The 14,504-nt window shown below is 45.0% G+C and overlaps 1 protein-coding gene across 1 annotated transcript in view; it reads left to right on the top strand.

Annotated features, from left to right (window-relative positions):
- The window catches only part of LOC106566913 (UHRF1-binding protein 1), a 62,576-nt gene that overhangs the window by 44,096 nt on the left and 3,976 nt on the right, over nucleotides 1-14,504 (top strand). The window contains exons 7-20 of the mRNA XM_014135516.2: nucleotides 89-259; nucleotides 436-619; nucleotides 4,973-5,059; nucleotides 6,066-6,236; nucleotides 7,375-7,523; nucleotides 9,266-9,407; nucleotides 9,607-9,800; nucleotides 10,253-11,529; nucleotides 11,690-11,859; nucleotides 12,053-12,195; nucleotides 12,360-12,510; nucleotides 13,251-13,513; nucleotides 13,695-13,803; nucleotides 13,929-14,026. Coding sequence (XP_013990991.2) covers nucleotides 89-259; nucleotides 436-619; nucleotides 4,973-5,059; nucleotides 6,066-6,236; nucleotides 7,375-7,523; nucleotides 9,266-9,407; nucleotides 9,607-9,800; nucleotides 10,253-11,529; nucleotides 11,690-11,859; nucleotides 12,053-12,195; nucleotides 12,360-12,510; nucleotides 13,251-13,513; nucleotides 13,695-13,803; nucleotides 13,929-14,026 — 3,309 coding nt within the window. The remainder of the gene's footprint in view (nucleotides 1-88; nucleotides 260-435; nucleotides 620-4,972; nucleotides 5,060-6,065; nucleotides 6,237-7,374; nucleotides 7,524-9,265; nucleotides 9,408-9,606; nucleotides 9,801-10,252; nucleotides 11,530-11,689; nucleotides 11,860-12,052; nucleotides 12,196-12,359; nucleotides 12,511-13,250; nucleotides 13,514-13,694; nucleotides 13,804-13,928; nucleotides 14,027-14,504) is intronic.

Raw genomic sequence — 14,504 nt, 5'->3', positions numbered from 1 at the left:
ACAAACAACATTGTGTCATTGACTAACCAGTAAAATGATTGTCTTATGACGACTAACCAGGTTTCTCCTCTCTTTAATCATACCCCAGCTGAAGGACTGTAACGTGCTGGCCTCTAAGCTGCTCTTCATCCTGGATGACCTGCTGTGGGTGCTGACGGACTCTCAGCTCAAAGCTGTCATCCACTACGCCAAGTCCCTGAGCGAGGCCATGGAGAAGTCTGCCCAGCAGAGGAAGAGCATGGCCGCAACGTCCCTACAGGTACCATCCTTCCGCCTTCCTCTTATATGTGTTAGAAACATTACAGAGTCTGCAGCCCACACTTATATTGTACTGCAGTTCAAGTCTATCTACTCACTCAAGCATTTTGTATACATATTATAATAGCCTGTGCAATAATTGCAGTCATATTGTTGATATTATTCTCTCTGTGTTAGACTGCACCACCTTCCCCTGGTATACACGCTCTATGGACAAACCCTCCTCCCTCTCCCAGTGGTGGAGTCCCCAGTACCCTGGACCAGTACTTTGATCAACACGATGTCAAAGAGTCCTCCTACCACACCTTCATCTCTCGTCTAGACCTGCACATATGCAACGACAGTTCCTCAGCAGACCCCGGTTAGTCCCACAGACAGCGTAGCCTAGTGGTTAGACTAGTAACCGAAAGGTAGTAACCGAAAGGTTGCAAGATCGAATCCCCGTGCTGACAAGGTACAAATCTGTCGTTCTGCCCCTGAACAAGGCAGTTAACCCACTGTTCCTAGGCCGTCATTGAAAATAGGAATTTGTTCTTAACTGACTTGCCTAGTTAAATAAAGGTAAAATAAATAAAAACACCCCAAAGATATGCCATGCACAGAATTAGACTATAACCTCTGACCCTCAAACTCATCTCTGGACCTTGAAGCCAGTTCCACTGCGGTTTTTCATTGTTGCCCTCTAATCTGTGACTGATTTAGAACTGGGACACCAGGTGTGTGCAATTAATTATCAGGTAGAACAGAAAACCAGCAGGCTCCAGACCTCGTAGGTTAAGAGTTTAATAGCCCTAAGCTATGACGTTTGTAGCTTTTCTGTCTGAAGTGATCTTATCTCTCATTTCTGGATGTCTTTAATTTAGACAATTATTGGTTGAAAACACGCTTTGGTAATGAAATTTCACTTCCTATTGTTATAAAATAAAAATGCGATGCTGCTTCTCGCAGTGACTTTTGAGGATTTTACATGGTGGTGTGGTCAAATCAAACTTTATTTGTCAAATACAACAAGTGTAGACTTTACCGTGTAATGCTTACTTACAAGCCCTTAACCAACAGTGCAGTTCAAGAAGAAGAAAATATTTACCAAGTAGACTAAAATAAAAAGTAATAATATAAGTTTAACAATAACGAGGCTATATACAGGGGGCACCGGTACCGAGTCAGTGCGGGGGGTACAGGCTAGTTGAGGTAATCTGTACATGGAGGTGGGGGCGAAGTGACTATGTATAGGTAACAAACAAACAGCGAGTCGCAGCAGTGTACAAAAGGGAGGGGTCAATGTAAATTGTCTGGTGGTGATTTAATGAATTGTTCAGCAGTCTTATGGCTTGGCGGTGGAAGCTGTTGAGGAGCCTTTTGGTCCTAGACTTGGCGCTCAGGTACTGGTGATCTTCTGCAAAGTTGTTTCCACGGGTGGCAAAAAGCTAAATTAACATGACACAAGCTGAATTAAATGTAAAAGGCTTTGAAAATGAACAGCTTGCAGTACGTTCAGTGCTCCGCTGACATTTCAGAGATCCCCTTGTTTTTCAGAGAAATCTTTATATGGAAAGCGTATATTAAATTATTAAAATACTACATTTCATTTCTCTAAATCAGTGTAACGGCTTACCTCTATATTGTTTTATGTCCTCCGGATTGGATAAGATGACCAGTTCAACGGTGAGCCTGTCAGTTTACCTTAATTCTCTCACAGCATCCAGCCTAGCCTTTTCTCTGGCCTCCATCGATTTAGTCACCCTAATATTGGCCATCCTGCAAGGGTAAAAAACTCCAATAACCTTTGAACAGATTATGATAGAGCAGGGGTTCCCAAACTTTTTTGGCCCTCGACCCCAACCATGTGAAAATAATTATGTAATTAGCCAATGTTAACTTTTTTTTGGTGCTATTGCAGTCAATTTAAAAAAATCGAACAGTGTTTTTGATTGTCTTCTCAACTCACCATCGCATACTGTTAATGTGGGGCTATGACAGTCGATTGCAAATAAGTCTGATATAATGTCTCTTATCTCACCACCACTAATGAGATGGGTGTGCTTGATGCATGTCGCGTCGGAGCTTCTCAAAATCAAGGGACGTGGTTGACAGTGTGCACCTCCTCTCTGCTGTCACATCCAACCTGGATCGATATTTGGTTTTAATGCAGACACGAGCACTGAATCCAGCTTCACACAGATATGTGCTGGCGAAGGGTGGACTACCATGAGTTTTATGGTGTTTTCAAGACAACTGGGAACTCAAAAAATACGAGATCAAATCATGACGTCAGTGATCTTCTGGTGGGAAAGTTGGAGCTCTAGAAAGAGGCCTGAGTTCCCGAGTTGGAATTGGGAGTTGGATGACTTGTTGGACTTGTTGGAGCTTGTTTCTTTCAAGTTCACAGTTGTCTTGAACGCACTGAAGTCGGAAGTCAGAGATTTCAGAGTTCCCATTTGTTTTGAATGTGGTATTAATGCGGAGAGGGAGATGGCAGGGTATTCCCTTTGAGTCAGGAACCAAAACTCCTCCATAGTGATCCGTGAATGCGTTGTCTGCAGCATTCGGTCACATGATAGCTCGACCAGCTGTTCGATTTCACTTACCGGCATGTCAACTGAGCCAGGATCACAGTCAAACGGATTGGGTAGTAGGTCCCAAAGTGTTCTTCCAAGCGTTGGATGTGAGCAGTCACCACTTGTGGGGGTGTATTTCTGTATTTTTTACATCCTTTGTGAATGACAACCGTTCCTCTCTCAATGTGAAAAATGTTTCCAACACTCCCCCTGGATAACCACTAAGCCTCGGTTTGAAATAGGAGACACATTCATAACTAGAGTGCAGAGGCCTGCCCGCCGTCCAGGCATAGATGGAGCCTCATCTGTGCAAAAGCCCACCATTCGATCCCATATGGAATCTGTTTTTTGCCAATATAGCCACGCAGCACACTGAACATCCCCTATGCCATTTCATGCTCGGGAATCATAAGACAGAACAATATGTCCTCATGAATAGCTTCCCCCGACATGTATAACGAACAAAAGTCAATGCATGGGCGTCTCTGCCCTCACAGCTGACGTCCGTTTGGAGAGCATAATCTCTCCATGTCCCAGTCTGCTGTCCCCACATGCTTCAATATGGCCACCATTGTTCCTGTACCCAAGAAAGCAAAGGTAACTGAACTAAATGACTATCACCCCGTAGCACTCACTTCTGTCATCACGAAGTGCTTTGAGAGACTAGTCAAGGATCATATCACCTCTACCTTACCTGTCACCCTAGACACACTTCAGTTTGCCAGTAGATCCACAGACGATGCCATCGCACTGCACAATGCCCTATCCCATCTGGACAAGAGGAATACCTATGTAAGAATGCTGTTGATTGACTATAGCTCATCATTTAACATCATAGTACCCTCCAAGCACATCATCAGTACTCCCTGTTCACCCATGATTGCGTGGCCACGCACGCCTTCAACTCAATCAAGTTTGCAAACACCATCCCAACCGTGAAGCACGGGGGTGGCAGCATCATGTTGTGGGGGTGTTTTGCTGCAGGAAGGACTGGTGTACGTCACAAAATTGATGGCATCATGAGGGAGGAAAATGATGTGGATATATTTAAGCAACAGCTCAAGACATCGGTCAGGAAGTTAAAGCTTGGTCGCAAATGGGTCTTCCAAATGTACAATGACCACAAGCATACTTCCGAAGTTATGGCTTAAGGACAACAAGGTCAAGGTATTAGTGGCCATCACAAAGCCCTGACCTCAATCCCATAGAAAATGTGTGGGCAGAACTGAAAAAGCGTGTGCGAGCAAGGAGGCCTACTCAGTTACACCAGCTCTGTCAGGAGGAATGGGCCAAAATTCACCCAACTTTTTGTGGGAAGCTTGTGGAAGGCTACCCGAAACGTTTGACCCAAGATAAACAATTTAAAGGCAATGCTATCAAATACTAATTGAGTGTATGTAAACTTCTGACCCACTGGGAATATGATGAAAGAAATAAAAGCTGAAATAAATCATTCTCTCTACTATTTTTCTGACATTTCACATTCTTAAAATAAGGTGATGATCCTAACTGACCTAGACAGGGAATTTTTACTGGGATTAAATGTCAGGAATTGTGAAATATTGAGTTTAAATGTATTTGGCTAAGGTGTATGTAAACTTCCGACTTCACTGTACTTAGGCTTTATGTCACTGGCCACTTTAATAAATGGAACACTAGTCACTTTAATAATGTTTACATATTTAGCATTTCTCATCTCATATGTATATACTGTATTCTATTCTACTGTATCTTAATCTATGCCGCTCTGACATTGCTCGTCCAAATATTTATATATTCTAAATTCCATTCCTTTACTTAGATTTATATGTGTTGTTGTGAAATTGTTAGATATTACTTGTTAGTTATTACTGCACTGTTGGAGCTACAAACACAAGCATTTCGCCACACCTGCAATAACATCTGCTAAACACGTGTATGTGACTGATACATTTTCATTTGATTTGATCAAAGTCTCTAATAATGTGTAGTTTCATAGTGTAGGGGGCATAGCCATTCACTGTGGGAATGATTCAAGTGCAACGGTCAGGTGCGGCCTTTTCCCATGATCTAAGGGCGCTTTCTCGAAATCCACCCTCCAATTAGGGTCTTGATGGTGAAAATGAGTTGTCAGAGGTGAACAAAGCTTTTGACCTCTGACCTCTCATGTCACACAGATGAGCCTCCTCCTCCATACTCTCAGGGTGCAATGCAGCTGACCTTCCGCAAGCTTGGTTTTGACTACTACCCCATCCACAGGCCTGGTGAGTGTACTTCCCCCGATCGGTCAAGAGACTTGTGCTCCTATTTGTTATAATTAGAGCTCACGTTTATTCACTGCTGTCCACAACGTCCTTTGTTAGTGCTCCCACTGAAATCTCAACCTATATTCAGACTTCTAGTAAGCCTCCTCTCCATTCATTCATGCAAACTAATAGCATTTTTGTACATAGTCCCCCCATTTTAAGGGACCAAAAGTATTGGGACAAATTCACTTATGTGTATTAAAGTAGTCAAAAGTTAAGTATTTGGCCTTAATACTCATTCATAGCACACAATGACTGCATCAATCTTGTGACTCTATACATTTGTTGGAAACATTTGCTGTTTGTTTTGGTTATAATCCTGAATGAATCGTGAATAATGATGAGTGAGAAAGTTACAGACGCACATATACCATACACCCCCCTGCCAAAACAAATGCTAACCTACCCTGTTATTGTAATGTTGAGAGGTTAGCATGTCTTGGGTGTATGATATTTGTGCGTCTAACTTTCTCAATCCTTATTATTCACGATTAATTCCGGCTTATCCGTAATCATTGTAACATGATTCCTAGTATATGAAACCTCAACCTCCATTCAAACTTCTATTAAGCCTCCTCTCCATTCATTCATGCAAACTAATAGCCTAGATGGCGAAGGATGCCCATTGCTATTATTCTCAGTGGAATTATTTGACTGTAGAATGTGGAGCACCTCAATTCTTTCTAGAACTCTCCACTTCACTTCATCAGAACTACTGGTCTGTTACACAATTATGGAAAACACATTTTAAGGGAGATTGGATTGGTTTGCTTGAGCAATCATGCTAAATCCCAGATCAAATAGTAAAAAACAAAGCTTTGGAAAAAATACTTTATATAACTGGGATGTTATATATTTTTTTTTATTAGGGTGTGCGATGGAATCTTTTCAACAATAACCCTGGTGATGCAGTGAACCCTATTGTATAACCTTAATGTATGACTTTGTATGATATGACCTGCAGGTGATGGCTGTCGGCATTGGGAGCGTCACTGTGGGGCGATGGATGCCCGGGCCCAGTGGGCTGGCATTCTACTGCAGGAGTTCCAGAGGAGGGTGGAAGCGTCAGGGATCCCTGGGCCAGACTCTAAGGTCCCCAACCAGGTCAAGGACTTCCCCGCTAAGAGGACCCAGGGTGAGACTTACTACAACACACTGCCAGGTCCTCTTACTGTAGTAGGAATCTGATCCACCAACAGACAAACACTACATAAACAAAAGTATGTGGACACCCCTTCAAATTAGTGGATTCGGCTATTTCGGCCACACCCGTTGCTGACCAGTGTATAAAATCGACCACACAGCCATGCAATCTCCATAGACAAACATTGGCAGTAGAATGGCTTTACTGAAGAGCTCAGTGACTTTCAACGTGGCACCGTCATAGGATGCCACCTTTCCAACAAGTCAGTTCGTCACATTTCTGCCCTGCTAGAGCTGCCCCGGTCAACTGTAAGTGTTGTTATTGTGAAGTAGAAACGTCTAGGAGCAACAACGGCTCAGCCGTGACGTGGTAGGCCACATAAGCTCACAGAACGGGACCGCCGAGTGCTGAAACATGTAGGGCATAATCGGTTGCAACACTCACTACCGAGTTCCAAACTGCCTCTGGAAGCAAATTTGGGTTTGGCGGATGCCAGGAGAACGCTACCTGCCCGAATGTATAGTGCCAACTGTAAAGTTTGTTGGAGGAGGTATAATGGTCTGGAGCTGTTTGTTATGGTTCGGTCTAGGCCCCTTAGTTACAGTGAAGGGAAATCTTAACGCTATAGCATACAATGACATTCTAGACGATTCTGTGTTTCCAACTTTTTGGCAACAGTTTGGGGAAGGCCCTTTTCTATTTCAACATGAAAAGTCCATACAGAAATGGTTTGTTAAGATCGGTGTGGAAGAACTTGACTGGCCTACAAATAGCCCTGACCTCAACTCCATCGAACACCTTTGGGATGAATTGGAACGCCGGCTGCGAAGCCAGGCCTAATCGCCCAACATAAGTGCCCGACCTAACTAATGTTCTTGTGGCTGAATGAAAGCAAGTCCCCGCGGCAATGTTCCAACATCAAGTGGAAAGCCTTCCCGGAAGAGTGGAGGCTGTTATAGCAGCAAAGGGGGGACCAACTCCATATTAATGCCCATGATTTTGGAATGAGATGCTCGACGAGCAGGTGCCCACATGGTTTTGGTAATGTAGTGTACCTAGTGATGAGAATAAATTGTTATTTACAAGTCACAGATACTGACGCTAAAAGTTTGACTTATGAAATACACAGATGGACAACCCACCCCCAAGGCCAGCCCTCCTGAAAGGGAGCAGATCTCCAAGAGGACCTCAATAGCACAACCTCTCCTGGGGAACCCTCCTAAGAGGCTCCGCTCCAGCTGTGTGGTGGTACGAATGGATGACCTGGATATACATCAGGTGAGACAGGACTACCTATGTACAGGACTACCGTTAGACTTCCTCTGACATTGTTTTCTGTAATGAAGGCAGTCAAGTGTGCTATTCATTTTAAAAGGCTATCAATGGCAAGGACAGAAGACATGGAATGCAGCTGTTTGCACAGAATCGAGACCGGTTGATGACAGGAAAGCCATGTGAAGAAAATGAAATACTCTCTATGCACTATTACAGGATTTCCTAACCTGGCAATGTAGTTTTAGTTATATCATAGTAAGAGGGGAAACCCTTTTCTCCTCGCCACGCTCGAGTGCCCTAAAGCTTGTCAGCTGTGATGTAGAAAACCCCCTGCCAACACAAATAGAGCTAAGCAGTTCCTACTTTTACAGCCATAGAGGAAATCAGATATAATATGCAGCAAGCCATGATAAGGGGTATTTTGAGCTTGAGTTGGTGGTAATTTCCCCTTTCTCTGTAAATAATAAAAAATGTAAGACCTTTTGTAGTTTCATTTCATGAGATGGGATATGCAGTGAGCACCAGAGGTATTGGGACAGAGTTTTATTGTTTTGGCTCTGTACTCCAGCACTTTGGATTTGAAAGGATACAATGACTGTGGTTAAAGTGCAGACTGTCAGCTTTAATTTGAGGGTTTACTATTTTCATCCATATTGGGTGAACCGTTTAATAATTACAGGACTTTTCGTACATAGTCCCCCCATTTTAGGGGACCAAAGGTATTGAGACAAATTCACATGTGTATTAAAGTAGTTTCTATACACTTCTACATTAATGTGGATGCCACCATGGTTATGGATAATCCTGAATGAATCGTGAATAATGATGAGGGTGAAAGTTACAGATCCATACATTTCATACCCCCCCCAGAAATGCTAACCTCCTCTGTTATTGTAATGGTGAGAGGTTAGCATGTCTTGGAGGTATGCTAACCTCCCCTGTTATTGTAATAGTGAGAGGTTAGCATGTCTTGGAGGTATGCTAACCTCCCCTGTTATTGTAATGGTGAGAGGTTAGCATGTCTTGGAGGTATGCTAATCTCCCCTGTTATTGTAATGGTGAGAGGTTAGCATGTCTTGGGAGTATAATATTTCTACGTCTAACTTTCTCACTCGTCATTATTCACGATTCATTCAGGATTATCCGTAATCATGGTGGCATCTACATTAATGTAGAAGTGTTAAGAAACATATTCTATTCTTATTTACAATAAAAGTGAATGAAATGACAAAATACATTATTTATCATTAATTTCTATTGGGCACAAAATAATCTGAAATACAACCAAAACAAGCAGCAAATGCATCCAACAAATTTGTAGAGTCACAAGCTTGATGTAATCATTGCATGCTATGAATACCGGACCAAATACTTAACTTTTGACTACTTTAATACACACAAGTGAATTTTTCCCAATACTTTTGGTTCTCTAAAATGGGGGGACTATGTACAAAAAGTGCTGTAATTTCTAAACGGTGAAAATACCCTCAAATTAAAGCTGACAGTCTGCACTTCAACCTCGTAGTCATTGTATAATTTCATCCACAGAGCCAAAACAACAACACAATTGTCACTGTCCCAATACATTTGGAGCTCACTGTAGTTAATACTGCATGAAGTTCCTTTTACACTAAGTTTCACTCTGACAGTCAGAAAACTCATTACTGTTAAGTTTTTGTGTGAGAAAAGCACTTAAGAAATCAAATTCACATGAATAATTATTACCACCCCCTCTCCTCACACAGGTGTCTACAGGGGGGCGCCACAGCAAGAAGACCCAGTCCTTACTATCCTGTAACCGCAAGGCCCTGAACCTAGCAGACAATATACCAGCCATCCACCTGCAATTCACAGAGTATTACTTCCCTGACAACCCCGGTTTGCCTGGTATGAGCTAACCATATACTGTTGTGTGTGTTTCTTGCAAACTGCTATTTAGTCATTATCCTAGTAAATGATTCAAACTAGTTTCTAGCTGATCCTCCAATTCAATATTCCGTTCTCTTGTGGTGAAAGAAACAAACCATTAGAATATTATCTTACAACTGAAAATATGTCCCTCTCTCCATCCCCTCTCCTTCCCCAGTACCCAATACTAACCTATATGCCCAACTGAACGGCCTACAGCTGTGCCTGGACCCTGCCAGTCTGCTGTGGGTCAACCTGTTCTCTAGGGGCCTGCTGCGTACCCTGGAGCAGGTCAAAGCCTTCTACCACCTCCAGGACAGCAGCAAGGCAGAGGAGCACATGGACATCCACATGGACGCAGCTCAGATCAAGGTGAGACTGGTTGAATAAACCCAGACCAAGCTGTCAGAAGAGTCGCATCATTGCAGTTAGTGTCCCTTTTGGCAGCAGAATAGAGTTGCATCATTGCAGTCAGTGTCCCTTTTAGCAGCGAATAGAGTTGCATCATTGCAGTCAGTGTCCCTTTTGGCAGCAGAGTATTACAGCTCATTACACAACTTTAAGTCATTTCAAGTGTTTCTAGTGTTGTTCAACCTTCCAGATGTTTGCCCTTAGGGACTTTTGTGTAGAAACACTGCTCTATTTGGTAATGGATATGCAGTTCAACGTTTTGTAATGCTTCTGGCTTTCGTCTCCAGTTTTCTCTCCAATGAAATGGAAAGGGCCCATTTAAACTTTGGTGTTGATGTTATTACTGGGTTAGTGTATCAGGTCAGGAGATGACTGTGTTCCTGTTTCTGTGCCTGCCCCCTGTCTGTCTGCAGCTGATCATTCCCCTGGAGTCGTCCATCATGGACCACCAGGACCGGCCCCAGTCCCTAAGCATCATCGTTCCCCAGATGGTCCTCAGCAACACACGCCACTCCCCCCACGGCACCCGGGCCGACCTCCACACCACCTACAGCAGCTTCTCCACCTGCCACTTCTTCCAGTCAACTCCCCCTTGCTCCTTCCCCCGAGACCAGAGCTCCTTCCTCCCCCTACCCTCTGCCTTCCTCCAGCACTCCCTGGAGATGGAGCCCCTGTCCCTGTCTGAGAAGAGGCCCCTAAGGCCCAAGGATGTCTGGTTCCTCAGCCTGTCCCGTCTGTCCATGAGCTTCGAGGGGGCGCGGAAAAGCAACAGGGGCAGAGCTCACCCCTTCGTGGAGCCTTTCACCATTTCTGTGTGGATGTGTCGTCCGTCTGCGTTTAAGGGCAGTTCCCTGGTCTCCTCCCCCAATGAACCAGCTCCTGTTGATCCCAACCATAAAACCCCAGAACAGCATGAAAACCACCTCCCGCCCAACCTGGAACACAACCAGGACAGTCAACAGGAGGTTGCAATGGCTTCTATCCACTTCCTGGCCCAGGCCATCACACCGGTCAAGGTGTGGCTCAACCACTACCAGTATGTTGCCCTGTTGCGGATGAAGGACACCCTGGCCAGGCTGGGGCACGAGCTGGGCCGGGACACCAGGGACGCTAAGCAGGCCAGGGGCCAGGAGGCTGACCCTCCTACGGTGTGCTTAGCCCTCCTAATGGACTCAGTGGAGCTGGGGCTCCTGCTACCACCTGCAGCCACAGAGCCAGAGGAGGAGGCCCACACCCCAGGGTCTGAAAGCCCCAGCCTGACAGACTCCGATCTCTCCCCCACTCACCAGTCTACTTCGCCAGGCCCTCTGGAGGACAGTGGGATAGGAAACACCACTGCCACCGTCAACAGCTCTCCTCCCCTTGAGCAGGAGGTGGATGGTGTGGTAGAGGAGGCCAGCGAGGCAGTGGAGGTCATGGAGGGGGAGATGGCCCAGGGGGATGGCAGTGGTCCTGTTCTCTCTCCTCCCTTCTCCCCTGAACACCATCCCTCCCTCCTGTCCAGGGACCCCTCTACCTTCAGCCTGGAGGGAGAGCTGTCCACTGCCCTCACCTCCACCAAGGACGTCACCAAAGATGCCATTAGTGCCTCCCTGGACCTGACTAAAGGGGCGTTCTCCATCACAAAAGATGCCTTCAGCTTCATGAGTCGCGGGTCGGGGATGAGCAAGCTTTTCAATCCACAGGCCAAGTAGGTTTCCTAGCATGCTCTCCTGCTGTGCTGTTGTCATTACACCATATGGTTCAGCTCTTCCAGGTCCATATTGTAAACTGTATGGATGTGGTTTTACTGGTGTGAATGAACATAAAGGCTGTTGACCCTAATTCACCCTCTGTTTCTGTTTGTGTAGGGAGCAGCGCCCTGAGGAGGGGTCCCCCATGGCCAGCCTGCGGCTCCAGTCCATGAACCAGTCTCTCTCGCAGCACTCATTTGACAGCGCTATCCTGGACTGCAGCCTGCCCAACGACCACCTCTCAGTGGAAAGCGACGCCAGCGAGAACTTTGTCATCCTCATGGATGGTAACTCCCCACAATATCATCAGTCACTTCAAAACCATGCAAACTCTACAACACACATGCTTATTGTATCAAGAGCATACAGAACATTTAAAAATAAATATATATTATCTATATAGTAAGATGATTTAAAAACAATAATCTTGAATCCCACTGGACAATAGAGTTTTGCCCATGTGTTTTGTTGTGGTTTCAGAGTCAGGGGTAGAGTCCATGATGCGGCCCAACGGCACCCCGGGGCCCAGTGGAGGCAGTCCTGCCCTGGGGACAGAGGGGGGGTCCTCAGCTGACCTGAGCAGCTCCCTGTCCCAGAGCATTGAGGACATCACACAGGACACAGTGGGTCCCATTTACATACATACACTGTCCAGTGTGACTGTGACATTACAGAGGCATTGTCAGCACTTTCATTGTATATACTCAGCAATCGTACTGTATTTGTAAGCTGAGCAATGCAGAATTGTTATTGTGGATAACTGATTGTGCTGTGGTGTGCTGTGCAGGCCTCTGTGTTGTTGCTGGTGCTCAGTGGGATGGCCTGTGTGGCAGACCTGAAGGGAGAAGACCTGGTGGTGGCAGTGGAGGCCCAGGATCTCATCCTAAGACAGATGGGCAACGTCAGGGTCTCTGACCTGCTGACCGAACTGATGCCAGGTAACTAACTGCAAGCTACGGATGGAACTATGCTTTTATCCATTCTGGATGACCGCCAGAGGCAGATTTGGATAATAATCCAGCGTAAAGACTGCCTCTGTCAGTCATCGAAAATGAAATAGAACTTAACTACCTAAAGACCCTGCACCTTACTGAGCATCAGTCACACTCAGCATCTGTCTCAACACACTGGCTCTCAATTTCGAATAAAAATGGTTCCTTTTGTCAGAGAACACTCTGTCCTCCCAACCCACTCATTCTCTCCGATTCCCTGTAAAACACCTGTTATATCCACTCACAAAAAGAAAAACTACACCTTATGGGACAACGCAGAGTGTGAAGAGACACACAGACACACACACTTGCAAATTCACACAGTGGCTAGCACACGCACTCTACACACACATACAGTTTAATATTGAATATATTGTAGTGTTATACATTTTGTGTTGTAGAAATGTAGTGGTGTAATGATGTTATATGATGTACCGTTTTATATTATTCGTTTTTTTGTGTGATGTGTGTGTCTTAATGTGCTTAGACCCCAGGAAGAGAGTAGCTAATGGGCATCCATAATAAATACAAATACATACTCATATTGTGATATAATCACTCCTGTAATCACCTCACTCTCCCAGTGTAACTACTAAAGACTCTCAATTCTACTTTTAGACCACTCTGCATCCATAGTACCCATTCTCTGACTACACAACACACCATTTTTTACATGATGTCCGTAGCGCCAGGTGGGTCTACGGTTGGCCAGAGGCAAGGCTGCAGGGCAGTTCCCGTGGTGGGCATACGGATGGAGATGGGTCCTTCTGCAGCGCGGCATGGTTCTCTGTCTGCGTTGGTGGGTCACCTGGAGCTGGGTGTGCGAGGCTGTCGGGTGGATCTGTTGGTTTCTACCCTGGCCACCCTGGGGCCCTTCCTGGAGGATGAGCTCAGTGCTGACGTCCAACCCATTAAGATCCGGCTGGAAAACGTCACTATCACTGTGAAGGTCAGCTGGTAACAGGGAGACCATGGAACTCTGTTGGGGTCAGATAATGTTATTTGATGTGTAGCCTGTTTTTATATGTGGTAAGATCCCAACAGTGTTCCATAGGATACAGATTTAATAAATGACAGTTAGCCTGCCATCCATGCAATGGAGTTAACAAGTGTTTTCCCCTCCTGTTTAGGATGATGGTCCCAAGGTCTACCCCACGGCCCCCCAGCCCCAACCTGTCACCTTTACCGTAGACCAGGTGGTTGTGGAGCGGTATGATGACGGCATTTTGAGAATCAAAGGTGATTGGGGGAGAGGAGACGGACATGCCTTTGAATATTACAATGATTTTGTCTCTCACTGCTTGAATGACATCGAATAACAGGAGTCATCTTTATTTCTAAATATGTATTGTCTTGCCTTGCAGGTGGTGAAGGCCCAGTCCCAAGAGACTCAGCAGGTGGTGCTGTGGTATGTTTGGAGAAGCCAGACAGTTTTTGTTCTGTCCAACAATCGCAGATCACGGTAGATCTCTACACCCACTCACACTGGCTCACCAGTATCAGTAAGGATTAGGCTAGTTCCAACCACCATGTAAAATGAAAGCGTAGCATACATAAAGTGATTATTCATGATAGCACAGTCCCTACAATAGTTGCATTGTACTTATGGTTTTTAACTTTAAATGTGTATGAAACGGTTGATATAGAAACGCATGTACTCACAGAGCTTAAATGGAATGCTTTTAAGTTACATTGTTGATGATTAGATAAAGATAAGGCCACACTGCCATCAACCATGAATCTACTGATACAGATCCTGTGTTCCTGTTGTAATAGCAGAAGGATCTATTCCTACCGAGACAGTTGTAGTACTCTTGTTCTTGTCTGGTTCTCTTGTTAAGGCTAAGAGGGGCCAAATCAGGGTAGCAATTACAGCTGAAGAGATTTAGCATACTTGCCCTGGCAAAGAAACATTATTTAGAAGTGAAAAGCAATAAAGA

This window comes from Salmo salar, chromosome ssa13 (genome assembly GCF_905237065.1).
Source record: "Salmo salar chromosome ssa13, Ssal_v3.1, whole genome shotgun sequence".
Classification (NCBI taxonomy): domain Eukaryota; kingdom Metazoa; phylum Chordata; class Actinopteri; order Salmoniformes; family Salmonidae; genus Salmo; species Salmo salar.
Note: the sequence above shows the minus strand (reverse complement) of the source record. Positions and strands in the feature narration are given on the sequence as shown.